Below are 19,905 nucleotides of genomic sequence, written 5' to 3'. Positions count from 1 at the left end.
AACATGTTATTTTATTAGGGCATATTTTTTATTTATTTATTTTGCATGTTACAAAATAATGCACATTGTCACATAAGAGATGGATAAACAATACAGGAAATGGTAGAAAGCTCGAAGAGCTTATTTGAAGCCTTTACCTAAATAGTAATCAAGAACGGACAAAAACAACAGAACTCAAAAATAAATAAATAAATAAATAAATAGTTAATTATATATATATATATATATATATATATATATATATCGAAAGATATCCTATGATTAAGTACATACAACAAGATTAAAATAATATCAGAAACAAGTATTGTAAAGGGTATTTGAATACCTCAGTGAGTGTCAAATAATTAATATACTCATCCAACAATAAAAGCTTAGATTGACCAAAAATAAAATGTACCATAAAGATATGTGCAACCAAAAACTTTCAAAAACATCTTTTGTTACATTTCAGTCAGTTTTTTTTTTTTTTTTTTTTTTTGCAAGGTGTGAATAATTTAGTTACCTATATATTTTTTTAATGCAATTTGGCTTCTACGTGATAAACATTTAGGAGAATAATTTGCTTCTATAATGACAAATTTAAACTGATAGTTTCTTAAATCTTATATAGGCTATATCTGTATTATATTTTTACATTTGTATATTATTGATAGTATTATTATTATTATATTTATTATTATTTTTAATCTTATTTCCTATTGTATTGTGTGCACTTGTATTGAATCCTTTAATTAACAGTATTTTTACTTAATTATGTACGTTTTCTTTTGTCATTCTTTGTTTAGTGTTTATTCTTTTAATTTGTAATATTTCTCAATGACTGGTGGATGCTTTTATTGTAAAGGCAGCTCCTCTGAGCGCAGGAGTTCCGGTGTTGGCGGAAGTGATTAAGCAACAGGGTGACAGGCTGAAGATAGCGCGGTGCTCCTCGACTCGGCTCGGTTTAGCATCCTCTATTCTACACTCAGGTAACAGCAACACAACACACCCGTCCACACTTTAACAACCGACCGACGACACCGCCGAATTTACACCGTGTTAGCTGTTTCTCTGCGCGGTTTATGGGGAGTCCGTGGAGCTGTCAGCTAACTTTACTGCACAATAATTATCATCACAACAACTCCATGATATGACGGCGACACCACGGTGTTCGTGTCGTGATTTTTGTGGTTGTGTTGTTTATAAAAGTAGAAGTTTGTGGCGCTAATGCTGTTAGTGACAACAGACCAGAGGCCAAACAGCCATAACATTACGACCACTGACACAACAAGGCATGAATAGACCTCTGAACGTGTGCTGTATCCAAGGTTGGGGTCAATTAAATTTTTTAATTACAATTGCGTCTTTAATTACCCATTTTTAGTTCTAATTAAATTACGTTTATGGTGACCGGCATTTTTTTTTTTTTTCAAATTACAACAAAAATTTGAATTATTTCCCCCTGAAAGTCATTTACAATTACCTTGTCATTTATTGAAGTTTATTTGCAATTCATCACAGTTATTGCTGTCACCTGCCCTAACATTTGTGCTTGTTCTGAAACATTGCATGCTAATGCTAACAGACTTTGCACTCTGCCGCTCGCCCTCAGCTCTGTTATGTGGACTTTCTGGAAGTTCAGGCCCATTTAAGTGCTCCTGTTATCAGTTACCTTTCACACAGTCCCGCCTCTATAGGACGTGTCCATGCAGTAAGGCAGTGTCCACTTAGTTTATGGTGTGAGGTCAGTGACTGGTTCCCTGTGTTCCCTCATTGCTAAAAGCCTTAGGAACATGTGTTAAACCCTAGAGCTAGATTATGCAACTTCACCATTCAACATCAACCCATGAACACAATTAGTTTGGAAGGGGGCAAAATGAGCTTGTTCCAAGCTTAAAAAATAGAGCTTGAGTAGGGCCCCAATAAAATCCATTCAATTTTTTTTCTAAATTCTGTGTTTTCCACATTAGTTTTTTTTTTTTTTTTTTTTTTTTTAAAAAAAAGATAAATATTTGATCATTTTTTTCTGATTATATACATTTTTTTTTTTTTTAATCCTCTGAGGACACAAAATAAATAACAGAAATTTACTAAAATTAAACAAAAAATGTATGTCCAAAAAAAAATTAAAACCATGTGTAAGCTTAGCTACAATGAAAACGTCGCTGAAAGTTGTACTGACATGGATTATTCTGACTGATCCTTTCTAATTATTTATGTCTTATGAAGATGAATGGGAACAGCATTTTTACCCCCAATTTCCACTGGATGCGGCTCCACTGCGTTTACGCCGCGTCACCGGAGCTGATAGGTTTCCACTTTATTCTATGTGTTAATTTCCACCGGGTCCGCTGCGGTGCGTGTCTGCTCCTTCCCAGATGCGGTAGCTCGGTGCCCTCCGCCAGATATACGCAGGGCTTCTATTTCTGGTGGACACCGGAGCATGACGCATCAATCAGCACAGAGCAAATGAAGCTAAACAGGAAATTAAGCACGTACTCCGCAATAAAATATCGGGTTACTTTTCAAAATAAAACACTTCAGATTATATTTCAAGTCAATACGTCACCAAAACGTCATAATGTGTAAAAACAAATTCACATCCACTATATTGATTCCTCTCATACTGTAACTGCACTGTAAACTGCAGCAACTTTGATTTAGTTCATGTTTTACTGGTGCAGTTTAATCTCTTCTCTGTTGGCTGTTGATAAAAAAAATGTGGCTATGACAAAACCAGAGAGTCCAACCTTCTTGTACTCTTTTGTTAGGAACACTGACCTGTTTATTGTTGCGTTTATGACACATACATTTAACTGCGTTCTCGCGCGATTATATAAATATCATGAGAACTGCTCTGTCTCGTGACGTCACAGTCGTTCAACCGGGCGCACTCAAAACGCAACCGGTGTGAATTACCGGACTGCGGACAGCGGTGAAAACCCGGATCGGTGCCGTGGCGCAGCGTAAACATATCCAGTGGAAACTCCGGGTTTCCCACAGGGATCAATAGTTTGCTGAATCTGAGCAGGTTTATTGATCAAGTTTTGATCAACTTCATTTAAATTAAACCAATTTAACGTTGTTTCGAGTGGCTCCTTCAACATCTTTTTGAGCTCGGGACTAGGAGGGGGTGCGCCCAGTGCACCGAATGAGTGGTCCCCGGAAATATTCCCCCAGAGAAACGTTCTTTGCCTCACGATGACGGCGTTTCATTGACATTCTGTCAATTTCCACATGTAACAGTGGATTCAGTTTTAATTGATCAATTCCGTTAACATGAAAATTATGTATTTTAATACATGCAATTAAACAATAGCAATGCATTGCACTCTAAGCTAATTAGAATTAGCTTTTTATTTGATTAAAGGACTGTTATAGGCCCTTTTCGATAAAATAAAAATGTAATAATACTGTATACATTTTTTGAAATCTACAAATTTAATTTCTGGGTGGGGGTGGGCGTTGGGGGGGAGGGGCACCCTACCAAATAAATTATAGGGCCTAGGTTCCCAAAGTGGGGTGCACAAATTGCCTTTGGGGGTACTAGTACTAATGCTTAGTTAATGTTAAGCTAATGCTAGTTAATGCTAAGCCAATGCCAACTGTAAGTTAATGTTAGGTTAATGCTATACTAATGCTAGGTTAATGCTAATGCTAGCAAGTGATTGTGTTAATGCTATGCTAATGCTAGCTAATGCTCATGCTAGCTAATATAATGTTACTGTTATGCTAATGATAATGTTGTGCTAATGTTAGGTTAATGCTCATGCTAGCTAATGCTAGCTAATGATAATGTTAAGGCTAGCAAATGATAATGTTAAGGCTAGCAAATGATAATGTTAAGGCTAGCAAATGATAATGTTAGGTTAATGTTAATATTAATTAATACTAGCTAATGCTAATTATAGATTAATGCTAATTATAGGCTAATCTCCATCCTCACTTACATTTTTTTCAGGAAATGCAAATATTCTATATATGATACCTCAATTTTCATAATAGGGCAACATTGTATAACATGTTTATTTAAGTGGGCAGGTAGGAGTAGGGGGTACATGGCTTTAGGTTAAATGTCGGAAGGGGTAAAGTTTGTGAACCCCGTGCTATAGAGGAAACACTGGTGTTTATCTAATGTTGATAATCCATCAGGTTTGTTCACAAAACGTTTCTTTGCATTTTCTTTCAGATTTGCACCGACAACCTAAAGAGGATGCCTGCAACTGTTAAAAATCCCTTCCAACACCTAGTGGAGCCTTTAGATCCCAAAGATTCTACACAACAGTTCTACAATCTCTCCAAGCTCAGAGACCCCAGATATGGTACAGCATGTGTAGGGATTGAAATGCATTTTTTATCTGGTGTGTGTTTGTGTGAATGAAGTGTGTGTGTATTGTCTGCTTAGATCGGCTTCCTTTCTCCATCCGGGTCCTCCTGGAGTCGGCCGTCAGGAACTGTGATGAGTTCTTGGTGAAGAGCTCTGATGTGGAGAGCATTCTGAACTGGAAGCTGACCCAAACTCAGACGGTAGAGGTCCCGTTCAGGCCGGCCCGCGTCATCCTCCAGGACTTCACGTAGGTCTCTACTAAGTCTCCGTATGGGAATATGTGTGACTTTATCCTCGGTACGTTTCCAAGGGAAGAAAATCATATTTTTAATCTTGGAGATTTTCTTTTTTTTTTTTTTTAGCAACTTTGTGGATTTTTTTAAGGCTTACTTTTATCTTTATGTAGGTCACTTAAAGTGCTGAGGGTTAATAATTACGATTCAAATTAAGGTTCGTTGTAGCCGATTTGATGCGAGGATGATATTGGTTCAGTTAGAACGATTTGATTCGAAACGATTCAGCGACTTCAAATCGATTCATTAACTTTTTTAGCCAAAATAATAATGTAACCAGTGTGAGTGAAATAAAAGTATACTATAAAATATGCGTGATATTATTATGCATGTGAGGGGATTCCCATCCCATTACATTCATATTGTAATTTTTGCCCAATTTTATTTAAAAAAAAAAAAAAAAAAAAGAATGAATAAAAAATTGAAATTATGAGTTAACAGCTAGGGCTGAATGATTAATTGCCTTTGCGATATATTATTGCGATATCATAAAACGTGATTTTCTATGCGCAAAGGCTGCAATTTTTTTATTTATATATTTATTTATCATGTTTCATGAAACGTGAAGTTATGTAAATATGGTGAAGAAGTAAAGCCACAGGTTTGTTTGCTTTATTGTTGTAATCTGTGCTTAAAAAAATTATATATATATATATATATATATATATATATATTTTATGTTTAAATAAATTTGAAATTATTTATTATGAAACAAATTGATTTATTGCTTGTTCTTTGAAAAATACATGACAAGATGCCCTTGAATAAATAATCGTATATTAAATCGCAATATTGAGGGGAAAAAAAAATCACAATTAGATTATTTTCCAATATCGTTCTGCCCTAATAACAACAAAGCCCCTAAATGAGCCAATCAGAAGTCATCTGTGTGGGGAAGTAGGATATGATACAAGTTTAATAATTTCAGGCTAATTAATTCTCTCCTGTTGTGATGATAGCTGACAGTTGTTTCAATCGGCTCATGTAATGGTAAATATGGAGTGACTGGTTGTCTTTCCCAGTGGCGTCCCTGCCGTGGTGGACTTTGCCGCCATGCGTGACGCAGTGAAGGCGCTCGGAGGCGACCCCGAGAAGATCAACCCTGTGTGTCCCGCCGACCTCGTCATTGATCACTCCATCCAAGTGGACTTTAACAGAAAGTGAGTGTACTGCAAGATCAACAGATCAGAGATGTTTTTTTTTTTTTTTTTTTTTTAATCCAAGGCTGATCATCGTGTTTGTTTGCTTTGGGCTCTGCAGGTCTGACAGTCTGCAGAAAAACCAGGACCTGGAGTTTGATCGTAATAAAGAGAGGTTTCAGTTTTTAAAGGTTGAATTTTTATAAAAGTTTTTTCTGGTCAGTTGTTGTCACGTAGTGCCTAAGTGTGTTTTTTTTTGTTTGTTTTTTTCAGTGGGGATCCAAAGCCTTCAGGAATATGCGTATCATTCCTCCCGGCTCAGGCATCGTTCACCAGGTCAACCTGGAGTACCTGGCACGGGTGGTGTTTAAACACGAGGGCTTCTTCTACCCTGACAGCCTGGTGGGCACTGACTCCCACACCACCATGATCGATGGTTTGGGCGTGTTGGGCTGGGGTAAGAGTTTTATTTTGAAAGCATTGTGTTAAGGCTGCACAATTAATTTAATTTTAATCATGATTATGATTTTGGCCTCCATGATTAAACTTACCTGATGGTCTTCGATTTTTAACTTTTCATTATACACTGTAAAGCAGAGGTTTCCAACCTTTTTGGTCTTGACCACATTTTGATATCACAAATGTCCAGTGACCCCAGCAACAGTTTTTTTTTTTATCATGTATGTTAAAATGTGTTAAGTGTGTTTCTTTCTTTTTTGTCTCAAACTTCAACAGAATCAACATCAAAACAATAAAAACAAAACAATAAATACATACAGTATGTTCTAATTACTATACAATGGAAAACAAACAACAAATAGATTTTACATATTGTACATATGTATCCTTCTGTTTGAGGAGGGGCAGGATGAAGCAAAATGGATGGATTGTTCACCCACTAATAGGGAACGTGAGCTGGGTTTAGACCTCTGTGAGACAGGTTAGTGTTACCATACTGATGATGTGTAATTCGAGTATACACGTATTTTATTTGAAATAGATTTATATTTGAGAAAGTTTTAAGTATAGGACACAGGTATTTGATATTTGTGTATTTAAAAAAATAATAATTAAAAAAAATGTAAAATATAAGTTTTTTTTTTTGTATTTTTTTTTTTTTTTTTTTTTACCAAGTAATAGACATTCCACTTCCAGGCAACCCCACATGGAGTCCTGACCCCAAGGTTGAAAAACACTGCTATATCAGGGCTCGAGACTGCCAGTATTTTTTCAGTGTGTGCAAGTGAACATTTTATCTGGTTGCATCCGTGCGAGGGCGTATGGGTGACCTTATTTTGGACAGAGTGGCTGAGCGTCTCGTCACGTCCCACAGAGTGCACTTCTCTGTCTCTCTCTCTTTCTCTCTCCGCGCTGCGGGTGAGGAGACGGTGGGCGCTCACACTACTTGGTTGTGGGTAATGCGACGGTGAATAGGCCGAGTATAAACACCAATGCGTTCTTTTGGAGTGCACGCGGTCCGTGAACAGAGCCAGTCATAACGAGCCCTTCACTGAGTGTGCACTCACATTGAGAGCAGCAATAAAAAGGAAGAACGTGCCGAGCTCAGCGATTGAGCGTACACACTCATCAGAATCAGCATGGAGGGACCAGAACTGATGGACTATGATGCCAGGCCAGATGTTCAGCTGTGGTTCTCCCAGGCCAGGATCTGCAACCTGCGACTCTGGGGCCTAATGTGGCCCTTTGACTCTTGTACAATGGCTCCCTTTAGCTTTAAAAAAAAAATTTGAAATAGTTATATTTTTTACAGAAGTTACTAAGGATTAATGACAAATAAAATCAAAATATAACAATTTGTTAACCTAAAAAAGAATCATGTTGTGCAGTGACTCAGCACCTTCCTGCTTCACCTCCTGCAACATCTACAGACCATCAACTTTCCTGCACCTGTGACTATCCTTAAGTTTTAAATCCCTGGTAAAATAATTAAACCAACAAAAACACTATTCTGTAAGAAAATAGTGATTTTAATTGTGTGGGGACAGATTAATTTAACCACTAATGTGCCGGTTACATATACATGCTTTATGTGTGACAAGAAATGAGTAATTAGCATGTGTTGATCACATGATCATGTGTTATCAAATTCAAGTTACTTTTTTGTAGCCTTTCAAATACATTAACTAAAATAATAACATTGTGTTCATGTAAACTGAGATGTGTAAGAATTTGAAGCTGCAAGATACTGTTTTATTTGTTGATGTCAATTTATTTTATTTTAAACTGGTTTTAAGTTCTATTTACATGATCAATTTGTCACGGCAAATTTTCGGTTGACCTCATTTGGAGACATGATTTATTGCTCTGGTTGAGTGATGGAGTCCAGGCGAGGCATTGATGATTTTATAAAAAAGGTTTATTATAAAAATAAATAAAAAAGAGTACAAAGATGGACAAAATTAGTGACCGCCCCGGGCGGACGTCCGATGATCGAGTGGCCCACAGTTCTAACTCATCACGTATATTCCCCCTCAGTCCCCCTCCCTCCTCCCCCCAGGAGATAAAGAGGACAGAGGAGGTGAAAGAAGAGGGTGAAAAGAGACAGTTTCTTCTTTAGGTCAAAACAACCAGTTCTCTGGTATCTCCTGATTGTCGTGAGTGTTGGCGGTGTGTGCGTGTATGGTGTTTGTGTGTATGAATGGATGTGTATTGGGTGTGTATGTGTGACTATGTGAGTGTGTGACGCCTCTGTGTCTGAGGGATAAGATGTGTTTTGGGAAGCTGACCTCGAGAAGAGAGCAGAAAACATGAGACAGCAGAAATGAAAAGTCTCAACTTAAAGCCTTAAAAAGAATAAGGTCTATGAGTAAATATGTTAATAAACATAACTAACAATTTTTGCCCTGACAAATATAAATCAAATCAAACATTATTCTGTATAATTTTAACTGTATATAATTTAATACACTATATTGTCATCATTGAGAAGGTTTTATTGGCTCCAGGAGGACTTTAATCTAGGTGAGATGAGGTTAAATGGTGCCTTGTAGAGTAGGTTGCAGACCCCTGACCAGGGGAAGAGGGTTAGGAGACCCCACTATAAGAGATGGACCCTCTGAATTTAATTACATAGAGTGAACTTGAAGCAATGGTTATGCTACTGTTAACTCAATTCACGTACGGCCTTTCTGCAAAATAAAAACAGATTACATGTAACCTGTTGTTATGCTTTGCTGTTATTAAAAAAAAGTTACGTCTTTTAAAACTGTATGAAATTAATGACCTGTTATTTCAGCCACTACTTGTTGGAGAAAAACTCAATATTGTCTCTAAAACATTAAAACATTTAGCAAATATATCTCGAGTCGTTGTCAATCTTTACTTCATACAAAACTCCGGTACGCCAGTTAAGTCAACTATTCATCAGAATGCATGGCTATGCTGTACACTCTCCTCACCCCTGCTAGAAAAGGAAAAGGTGCGACCAAATTCTGTACTGGTGCGACCAACTGAGAAAGTTAGTCGCACCAGTGCCACCACTGGAAAAGTTAGTGTAGAGCCCTGTGTATGGAGTTGCACTCTAACAGTGTTTTTATATAGGACCCTATTCTCCTGTCATGAATTCCTGTTCTAAGCTTCTTTGTCTCTTTTTGAAAGGAAGGAGGAGGAAACTGTTTCTGACCAAAAGTGGTCAAAAAGTGTGCCTTGGTGTCTGTCATAGACATGACCTCCTACAACTTAAACATTTTTTTACACACCTCTCTTTTGTGCGTATTGTCCGGTCCAGGCTCCTGACACGCCCACCGAGCGTAAATCAACCAAAAGCACGAATGAAGGTGGTCTGAAGCCATGATGTCATTATTTTTGGGCTGTCTAGAAATCACGGAACGTGGAGTTTTCCCAACGCTTGTAAATGTCATTGACATCCATGAAAATGATAAAGTTCACTGTTAATTTGAAACGCCTTCATTGATAAACAATCTTACAAGTTGATTTGACCAGATAATTGATCAGATTAATGCATTGTTTTACTTGTTATTTACTCTTGTAGTAGATCAAATTGTGGCTTTACGTTTTACAGTGTTAAAATAGTTTAGCATCAGTCTGACGTCTGTCAAAGTTTCATTGTAACGAGCTACAACAGCTGACCTGCAGCTCTGCAACGCTGCTCTCACCCCCTCCCTGAAAAAATAGTGGACGACGTCTAGAACTGGTAAATGTGATTATATTAGTAATGCTGATGGTCAATCCTTTGGCGTACTTGTGTGACTCCCTCCACCCCTGTGACAGCGGGTCGGTGTCACTTTGAATAGATTCTTTCTGGGAGACTCTTCTGCAATATTATGAGTCCATGTGGCTTAAATTGTAACTAAGTCCAAACTTCTAGTGCAATACAATGTTTCACCTTCTTGAACTTAAGCAGATGGGAGAATGAGAGGCCAGAGTTTGTTGTTCTTTGTCATTCTTAAACACACTGTACACTGCTGCATGTTTCCTGTTAATATGTCTGTGGCTCAGGTGGTCGTCCTCTGATCGAGAGGGTGGGAGTTCGATTCAAGTCTATACCTGTCGAAGTGTTCTTTGGCAAGACAGTGAACCCTAAGTTGCGCCCAGTGATCAACTAGCGCCTTGCATGGCGGCTCAGTCTCATTGGTGTGTGAATGGGTGAATGATAGGGATGAAACGATTCACTCAACTCCCGATACGATTCAATTCACAATACGATTCTTTCATGATTTATTTTTGCAAATGATGATTGAAAAATAGAAAATACTGTACTATTTTACTTTTATTTTTCATTGTCAAAAAAATCCCTTGATAAACTATTCAAAACAATACAATTTAACTAAAAATAAATCTTGACTGAAATAAATAAAGGAATAATACAAATAAAGAAGAAGCCTATTAATTTAAATTCTGGTTCTATAGTAAACAATGCCTTAACAATTGGAGTTAAAAAAAAAAACAGTCTGCACTGTATTTACGTGAGATTTATTTGGACCAATAGAGGGCGATGGTAACCCAGTGGTCGGTTGGGATGCAAATATTCTGTGCAGTGAAGAAGAGATGCTATGCTAGCAGATAAAGCTAATAGAAGAACATGACTTTTACAGATATTCACCTAATATTACAGATATTGTTTCGGTGCTAAAGTGGTAAGGAATCATTTATGAACATGTTTAAGAGTAGATGGCGGCCAGAAAGAAATTAGTAGCACATTCCGCCTGCCGCCTCAGCATTTGGACAAGAGAGGGATAAATATATATATATAGATATAGATAAAAGTACTGCGATTCAATTTTCAGAAAATCGATATGAACCGTGATACTTATGAATCGATTTTTAACTGCCTTACGATTAAGCGTTACATTCCCAGTGAATGAGCAGATATTGTGAAGCGCATGAGAATACTTCAGTGTGGGGATAAAACACTATATAAATCAAGTCCATTTTACATTTTGTTGTGTTGAGCAATGTTCTGCTGCCACCACATTGACTCATACACACAGTTTTAACAGACCCTGAAATTAAACCTGAGGTCTGTTTGTCAGTCCCTGTGATGTATGAAAACTAAAGTAACCAACTCCTCACACTTTCCAGGTGTGGGCGGGATTGAAGCCGAAGCTGTGATGCTGGGTCAGCCAATCAGCATGGTGCTGCCTGAGGTTGTGGGATACAAGTTGCACGGGACTCCCGAAAAGCTCATCACGTCCACTGACATCGTTCTCACGGTCACCAAGGTAACAAGACATCACTGCTAAACAATGGCTGGAGCCTGAGCTCAGCTTTAGCATCTTCCTTCTTTAGGACCTGCGTCAGGTGGGGGTCGTGGGGAAATTTGTGGAGTTCTTTGGGCCAGGCGTGGCTCAGCTGTCCATCGCTGACAGGGCCACCATCGCGAACATGTGTCCAGAGTACGGCGCCACTGCAGCGTTCTTTCCTGTAGATGAAGTCAGCATTCAGTATCTGAAGCAGACCGGTGAGCGTCGAGCAGTGGGAGATTAAAGCCAATCCATGCAGTCCTAAGGAAGCCTGACTGTCCATGATGTTCTGTTTTTATGCCTGTAGGACGAGAACCTGAGAAGCTGGCTTACATTGCAAAGTACCTGAAAGCAGTGTCCATGTTCAGAGACTACAATGATGTCTCACAGGATCCTGAATACACACGGGTCAGTCCAACGCCTTTGGGAAATCTTTCACTGATTCTTCAGTTATACTAAAGTAGGGCCTCTGATTTTTCGTTTCATATTTTCTCCATTTCTTTTTTCAAATATGATTAATAGATTCAACTACTATTTGATAATTCTACATGCTTCAGATGGGTTTACGGCACTGGTTCTCAAACTTTTTTGGGTGTTCCCCACTTTAAGTTAAGGTGAACTTTCAAGCTCCACCTGCGCCCATTGCCCCCAAATAATCCTGACAAATAACACATTTTCAAATTTATTGAACTAACGGAACAAGTAACATATTTCATAATAAATCAAAAACTAAATTAAACTAATTACCTAACTATTAAAGACAAATGTAAAAGTGCAGCAGTCAAAAATACAGGAAATAAAGAAACCTTGTCCACAATCTGTGCCAAAAAGCTTAAGGAAACAAAATGGAATGTCATTGCACGTATGAAATAAACAGGGGACTAGTGACATGACAAAACTAAATTAAACTAATCTAATCACCTGCATGAAAATAAAATGTAAAAGTTAGTTAATGACTAATAGTTAATTAGTAAAAAAAAAAAATTGTTTGGAAAATGCAGCCATTATCAAAAATAACTGAAAGAAATTTCCCTCTTTAGCATCACTTTTCATGACACTTTAATTTCGCCCGTCTCTTTAAGAAACACCCATGAACACTTCAAACACGGAATATTGTGTCAGCATTAATCACTTTGATAACCATTCTAATGTATTGTAGCGAGCTTTCACTGTCCCATTCAACACAATGCTTGAACTCCCACTTCATTGCTCCAGTGAGTGATCAGTGAACAGTGTGTGTGTATGTGCAGCTGAGGGGGGAGAGAGAGAGAGACCTTCTCCACTGGCCGCAGCACAGTGCAGCTTTCACGGTTTAACTGATCAATTTACGGGGTTACTAAAGTATGAGTTCACCCAGAATGTAGGCTTATTCAATAAATTAACCGCTTTATTTTGGCCCGGGTAGAAAGTGTCAACCACTGCAGTCGTCCCTCTGTAGCTCTGTAGTGGGAGTGGCTGCTGCCTCAGCTTTACAGACAGTAACAAGGAGGAGAGCGAGTTTTTTAAAGAAAAAAAACTTTTATTATTATTAATGCGTACATAAATTAGTACAGACAACATAAGCCAGGGGTTTCTTACAGAAGTATTTAAAATAAGTAAATTAAAAGCTAAATCTGCAAACGTGGGTGCTGTGGGCTGAACTAAAGAAAAGAGCATAGGAGGGGGAGGGGTCACGTCCCCTAGGCGGAGCCTCCTCCACTCGAGCAAAACAGTAGGAAAATGGCTACTTGCAGGAGATTTAAAGATTACTCAAAATACGTGAATCGCTCTGAGTAACACTTGAGGTATGTTTTTCAGGAGGTAATGACACACTACCGTGATACAAAGCTTGAAAAAGTGATTTTTACATGATACGCCTCCTTTAAGGAAAGCAAAAAGCTTTTTTTTCCAGTATATTTTTGCACTTTGGTTCCATGTTACATTTTGTTCGCGTTTCTAATGTGGTCTAATAATGTAGTGCTCTTTTAATTTTTGCCACATTTTTAGGCTTCTTGTCATTACTTTCCTTGTGTGTCGGCATTTTGTTTGGTGTTATTGATCTCAGAAAAGCATTTGGCATGAAAGTGAAATGTTTGTTGCGCCCCACCTGTCACACCTCTATTACCCACCAGGGGGCGTGCCACACACTTTGAGAAGCACTGGTTTACGGGTTCTAATTGTGTTACCTTGAAATCCTGAGAGAGTTTAACATGTCTGTTAGTCACACTGCTAGACCCTCAGTCACCTGTTTAACAGGAACCATCCCATGGAAATGTCCCGTAGAGGTAAAATGATCATCATTTCAGCTAATACACTAACAGCTAAACCTGTTTTTGTAGTACAATCTTTGCATGACAACGATGCATGTTTTATTATTACAATTCAATAAATACATTTATTTTATTGCATAATTGTGACCATCACCAGCCCTCACTAAGGAAGGGTAAGAAAAAAGGGAGAATATAAAAAGAGAGGGCGGTGTTACGCCTTAGTGAGGGGGGAGGGAACAGGGGCGGGGGAGTTGGGGTAGGACAACAGATTTAATGGGATTATGGGCGGAATTGGACAAATCTTTCCGTTTGTCACACTTTCTCGACATCCAATCACTCGTTTTCCAGTAAGAAATAGTGTGTAAATGTGTGATATTGTCCCCAAACAAGCATGTGAGGCGTTTCCGTGTCATGTTGGGGCCTGATTTTAATTAAACAGAGCGGAAAAAAACCAGGGTCGGATTGCGTTTTTTGTTTCAGAATTTGAAAAAAATTTTTTCAGCCTGTTTTCCACAATCACAGAAAATCGTAGTCCCTACTAAAGATTCAGTATCAACTGGAAATTACAGCAGCTGGGTGTCCTCTCTCAGGTTGTGGAGCTGGATCTCAGCTCAGTGGTCCCATGCTGCAGCGGTCCCAAAAGACCTCAGGACAGGATTTCCATATCGGACATGAAAAACGACTTTGAATCCTGCCTGGGAGCAAAGGTATGCTCCATTTAGTCCACGCTTTCAGAAGCAGGTTGATGCAGTGTGGGTGTAGCAGTGTAGCCTGGAGTTAATTAGAATTAATTCAATGTTTTTCAGCAAGGATTCAAGGGTTTCCAGGTGGACCCAGGACGCCACAAAACTGTGGTACCCTTCCAGTTTGCAGAGAAAGAGTATGCATTGGAGCACGGCTCAGTGGTTATTGCTGCCATAACCAGCTGCACCAACACCAGCAATCCGTCAGTCATGCTGGGAGCAGGTGGGGGCACTGTGATGGTTAATGTTCGAGTGGTAGTTCTGTGGTTGGTGTTAAGAAAATAAAAGACCTGTGATCACCTGTGTTCAGGACTCCTGGCTAAGAAAGCCATCGAGTGTGGTTTGAGTGTGAAGCCATACATAAAGACCAGCCTGTCACCGGGCAGCGGAGTGGTGACCTACTACCTGAAAGAGAGTGGGGTGATGGACTTCCTGTCTCAGCTTGGGTGAGAAGCTCTAAATTAATGTATGACTGCTTCCTGTTGTATAGAATCAGAATTAATACATGATTCTGATTCCTTTATTAGAAGTTTTTGAGACAACAAGAGCCGTAAGATTAAGTCTGTAATCATCATTTTTACTTCACCCACTATCATTCATTTTTATGTATTATGCCAAATGTTGTTTCCTAATCTCGACTTGTACTGAAAGCACGCATTACAAACGTTTAATTGGATCAGAACTGGGAGATTTGTATTTGTGTTCCTCCTCCTGACCCATCATTGATTTGTGGTAAGTGGTGGTAAATGGACTTGTTTATAAAGCGTTTAAATGGCACTAAAGTCGTCCCAAAACGGTTCACAATATCGACCACATCCATACTCACTCAGTCACAGACTAATTGCACGTTGACACTAAACATGTCCAAAGAGTCAACAGCGTCAGGTTTACATAGACAATATATGGTGGACGCGCTTCTAGGGAGCGTTTTGAAGCTTTTTTTTTGAGATTTCAAGCTTTTGCGGTTCGTCCGGCGCTTCCAACGCGACCGACGCTAGTGTTGGGATTGTTGAACCAATCAGGAGCTTTCCCCAATCGTGACGTATTCAAAATAATGAAGAAAAAAAACACTAACCGGAGACAGATGGACAGGCGCTCTTCTGCTGGAATAGAGCGCCTGTAGCTGGTGTCCTGGTAGGTGATATGAGCGTCAATGCGGGTCAGCAGGTCCATTCAACCACACTTCTCTATAGCCCTCTAACATCACAGTGCACACACTGAGTCACACCAAAATACATCCGACCGGAAACACCGCCTTCTCAACATAATAATGTTCCCCACCACTTCACGGTCACTGGGTGAATTATGAACGTAATTGATCGCCACAATATCATCCAGTATATGAACACCACCGGCAACAGTGAAGCCCCTCCCCTAAACGTGCTGAACTTGTTTGGATGCTGGTGACAAGTGTCTGATTCAGTGAGCACAACCATCCAACTACAGGCGTGAGGCACGATTTTGACGCCCGAAACGCGTTTGGTGTGAACGTACCAATATGGTGCCAGGATAGGAGCTAAACCACTTAATCTACCATTGAGAGCAATCACGGGTTTACTAGTGTTTGTCCAGGGACACATAGACACAGACTGGTTCAGCCTTGGAATCAAACCCCCAATCTCTCAATGATCCTTCTATAGGACCTCACATTTTTCTTTTGAAAATTTCCCAAATTCCATTTCAGGATTTACCCATTTTTTTTGTCATGTTATACTTTTTCATTTTGTTTTTGTTTCATTGTCTTTACCTCATTTAGTTGAATTTACTTGCTATTAAATTTCCCAAAATCATACCAAACATAATAAATTACAGGTTATTACAGTGAAAAACTGTTATTAATTTTACACTTTATACAGGGTTCCCGCAAAAGCACATTGTATGAATTTATGATTGTAATTAGTCTCACATTTTAAAATGTGTTTCAAAAGTTTTTAACAAAATGTATAATTTGCCGTAACATTGTGCAATCACAACAGCGGAAGAAACTACAAAAAAGTGACGTGGTTGCAGCGGTTCTTGTAGCAACTTTCAATAAAATGAAAATTGCCTTTTTCTTAATGGTTATTATTTTTTGTATTTTTTTTGTTTTATAGATTTCTGACTATTTTTGTAGTCATCATGTAAGTTTTTTGGAGTGATTTTGATTTTTATAGTCTGTTTTTGTGTGTGTTTTGCTGTCATTTTGTGTATTTTTGTGTGTTTGCTTTGGGGGCAGCCAGTTGCACTAGTCAGTGGAAAACACTAATTGATGTGGATTTTTTTTCCGACTCATTTGTGTTTACTGTGAAGTTGGTCTTAAATTTAATATCACTCAATTTTATGTTTTCCCGTGAAACGTAGCGTGTAAACTTGTTATCTCGTCCCAAAACATGGATATGAGGCATGTTGGGGCCTTTATTTTAAATAGAGAGAGAAAAGAGAAAAATAAATGGATGATGTTGCTTTTTCCGTTTCAGAACGTTCTATTTTATAGAAAATAACTTTATCAATATACAGTGTGTGTATATATATATATACAGTGTTATTTATAGCTTATTTTGTATTAGATATTGGTTTCTTTCTCTACTTCTCAGAACATGTAAAGAACAGTTAGATGATCACTGAGTGCATCCTAACCCAGATCTTCATCTAAACACCACACTACACAACTCACTCACACGTTCTGTCCCTTAGAAGAGAAAAAGGCTAAAGTGGCCCATATTGTGCAGTTTTTAGTTAATAAATGTCTCACTGTGTATATTTTTTCTCCTTTTGTGTTTTTCTGTTGTTCTTTTGTGTGTTTTTTGGAAATTTTGAACGTCTTTCTGAGTCGTTTTGTGTATGTATGTATGTTCTTGGATTTTGTTGTCCCATTGTGCATTTTTTTCTCTTTTTGTGTCTTTTGTTGTCATTTTGTCTATTTTTGTTCTTTTGTGTTTCTGTGGTCCTATTAGGGATGGGCGATATGGACTAAAAAAAAATATTCCGATAATTTTTGGTATTTATCACGATAAATAAAAAACAATAAATAAATAAAACAATTCCCAACTTAGTGTAAACAGGTTCTTTACAAACACAAATAAATCTGAATACATCAACAGACACATTAAAAAAGGCTACAATAACTGCTGACTCAGAGTTCATGACCTGATATTTTATGGAATATATTTGTACATGTGGATAACTATTAGTGTTATTGTATGTAATTCATTTATTTCCTCACTTAAAATGAAATTATTTTCTAAAAAATAAAAAGCACATGAAAACCACACTACTCCATTAGTGTTTTTACTGTTGCTGAATCTTGTTTCATTTATCTGATAGAGTTACATAGTTATGATTGATAAATAACTCTGATTTCCTATAATTAAACTATCAAGCTGAGGATTTAATCATTCAGTTTATTTTGGTGTAATAATCTCAATAGTTACATTTGTCTAATGGGACCAGCTTTGTCTATGAACACGTGAAATATAATAAAAAAAGTTTTGACGGATGCATGGTGACTTTAATATTATGCTAACATTTATTTCACACAACGTGTGACATGTTTAGCTTTTATCCTTCCATACAAGTGTTAAATCTGACCATAAACAAATCGATGGCTCTCTGTGGCTTTATAACAGTAAGACATGTTCTTTTTTTTGCCTATTGCATATATGGAGTGGTTAGCATTAGCTCTTAGCCCAGTCTGTGTGTCGGTGAGTTAGCTTTACATAGTTTAGTTGAGTTTCCAGTTCATAATCATTGCTACAGGTTCATCTCTGTCCCCGTGTTTGTGGAACTTTGGTTGGATTTGACGGAGGAACTTGGATTGGTTCACTTTGTTGGATGGTTATCTGGTCTTAACCAAGTAGCGGTCTATGATGTATCGCAACTTCAGGTAGCCGTGACGTACGTGCGTGCGTGCGTGTGTGTGTGCGCGCGGGGAGGGCTGGGGGCGGGAGCGGTGGTGTACACCGTGGTAGCAGAGGTTTCGCTGCGGAGCTACCGTAAACAGCGTTGTGCTCCAGAGAATAATAAGTTGACAATATACAATGGCAGTTTTGGCCCGTAGAACAAGGATTTTATGGGCATTCTTGGCTAAATTGAGGGACAAATGGCCCGTGGCCCTCGCTAATTTCTGACATGGGAATTTATCGTTTATATCGTGGGATGACATATTCTTACCGGTGAGAATGTTTTTGACGATTAATCATAAATGATAAAATAGCGCACATTCCTATGTCCTATTGTGCATTTTTTTTCTCTTTTTGTGTCCTTTTGTCTATTTTTGCTGTTCTTTTACATATTTTTGTAGGGTTTTCTTTGTGTATTTTTGTTGTCACATTGTGCATTTTTTTTCTCCTGTTTATTTTGTTGACCTAAGTATTTGTGTTGTTTGTTTGTGTATTTTTCTGTTAATTTTTGTTTTTTTCATAATGTGTATTTTCTTTGCTGTTTTGTGCATTTACTTTTTGCGGCCCCTAGTTTCTCATGTTTACACAAGTTGCTTTTTATTACCAATTTTAAAACACTGTGATATTTTGGCCAGTGTGGCATTTTGTATCAACAAATTTAACACTGAATTGTATTTCTTGCAAAACTTTAATTGAATTAAGATGATCCAGATTTATACCGTATATCGCCATTTTTAGAAAAAATATCAAGATATGAGTTTTGGTCCATATCGCCCAGCCCTACTCGATACATGCGACTAGTTTTTACCTGCGGATTATGTCAAACTTTAAGTTTGTTGGTGTTTTTGTTTTTTGTTTACAGCAGCCTGACGGGCAGTTAAAAATGCTGCCATGTATTTGTTGCATCATGTCTATTGGTCATGCAGTTCATCTAATCTACAATAATCTACAAACAGAGGCTTCAATTTAAAACATTAAAAAAAAATCCTTTATTTTCTGGTTGCTGTGTCATGTAGCTTTAATTGTCAACCATCGAATCTGTTGTACTTTTTACCTGTGCTGTCATAATGTTATCGTCTGCCCTTGAAATGATTGTGGTTTAGCAATAGGTGTTTTTTTTTTTTTAGCCAACACTGTCAAACCATTATTGTGTTTTTCTCTTAGCTTTGAGGTTGTTGGATATGGTTGCATGACGTGTATAGGCAACAGTGGGCCGCTGCCCGACCCAGTGGTGAAGGCCATAACTCAGGTGTGTATTACAGGCAGGCTCCCTCTTTGCCGAGTTTCACTTCCTTTGTACTTCTTTCTCACAGCATTGACAACAGCTTTATGAAGGTTTTATTAAGCTAACATAGCTCAGCTTAGATTTATTTTATTTATTTATTTATTTTGCACGATTAAAAATAAACCCCAATACATAATATCACAGAAATAGATCAAGAAATCTCAAAGAACATTTAATCAGGTCATCTGTAAGAAGCTTTTTAATATCAGTCATGGCAATAATTAATAACTTCAGGTTATGTATATAACCCCAGTTTTATGAGTAATATGAGTGAGATGTCTCACTATGG

General features: G+C 37.9%; 1 protein-coding gene across 1 annotated transcript in view; it reads left to right on the top strand.

The window, feature by feature from the left end:
• The first annotated feature begins 847 nt into the window (after positions 1-847).
• Positions 848-19,905, top strand: part of aco1 (aconitase 1, soluble) — a 36,189-nt gene continuing 17,131 nt past the window's right edge. Inside the window, exons 1-13 of the mRNA XM_028474581.1 lie at positions 848-968; positions 4,169-4,301; positions 4,385-4,553; positions 5,622-5,759; positions 5,860-5,929; positions 6,012-6,195; positions 11,301-11,440; positions 11,508-11,679; positions 11,769-11,869; positions 14,301-14,417; positions 14,517-14,676; positions 14,764-14,899; positions 19,496-19,580. Coding sequence (XP_028330382.1) covers positions 4,193-4,301; positions 4,385-4,553; positions 5,622-5,759; positions 5,860-5,929; positions 6,012-6,195; positions 11,301-11,440; positions 11,508-11,679; positions 11,769-11,869; positions 14,301-14,417; positions 14,517-14,676; positions 14,764-14,899; positions 19,496-19,580 — 1,581 coding nt within the window. The 5' untranslated portion in view covers positions 848-968; positions 4,169-4,192. The remainder of the gene's footprint in view (positions 969-4,168; positions 4,302-4,384; positions 4,554-5,621; positions 5,760-5,859; positions 5,930-6,011; positions 6,196-11,300; positions 11,441-11,507; positions 11,680-11,768; positions 11,870-14,300; positions 14,418-14,516; positions 14,677-14,763; positions 14,900-19,495; positions 19,581-19,905) is intronic.

This window comes from Gouania willdenowi, chromosome 18 (assembly GCF_900634775.1).
Source record: "Gouania willdenowi chromosome 18, fGouWil2.1, whole genome shotgun sequence".
In the NCBI taxonomy this organism is placed as follows: domain Eukaryota; kingdom Metazoa; phylum Chordata; class Actinopteri; order Blenniiformes; family Gobiesocidae; genus Gouania; species Gouania willdenowi.
This window is presented reverse-complemented; position numbering and strand designations above follow the sequence as displayed.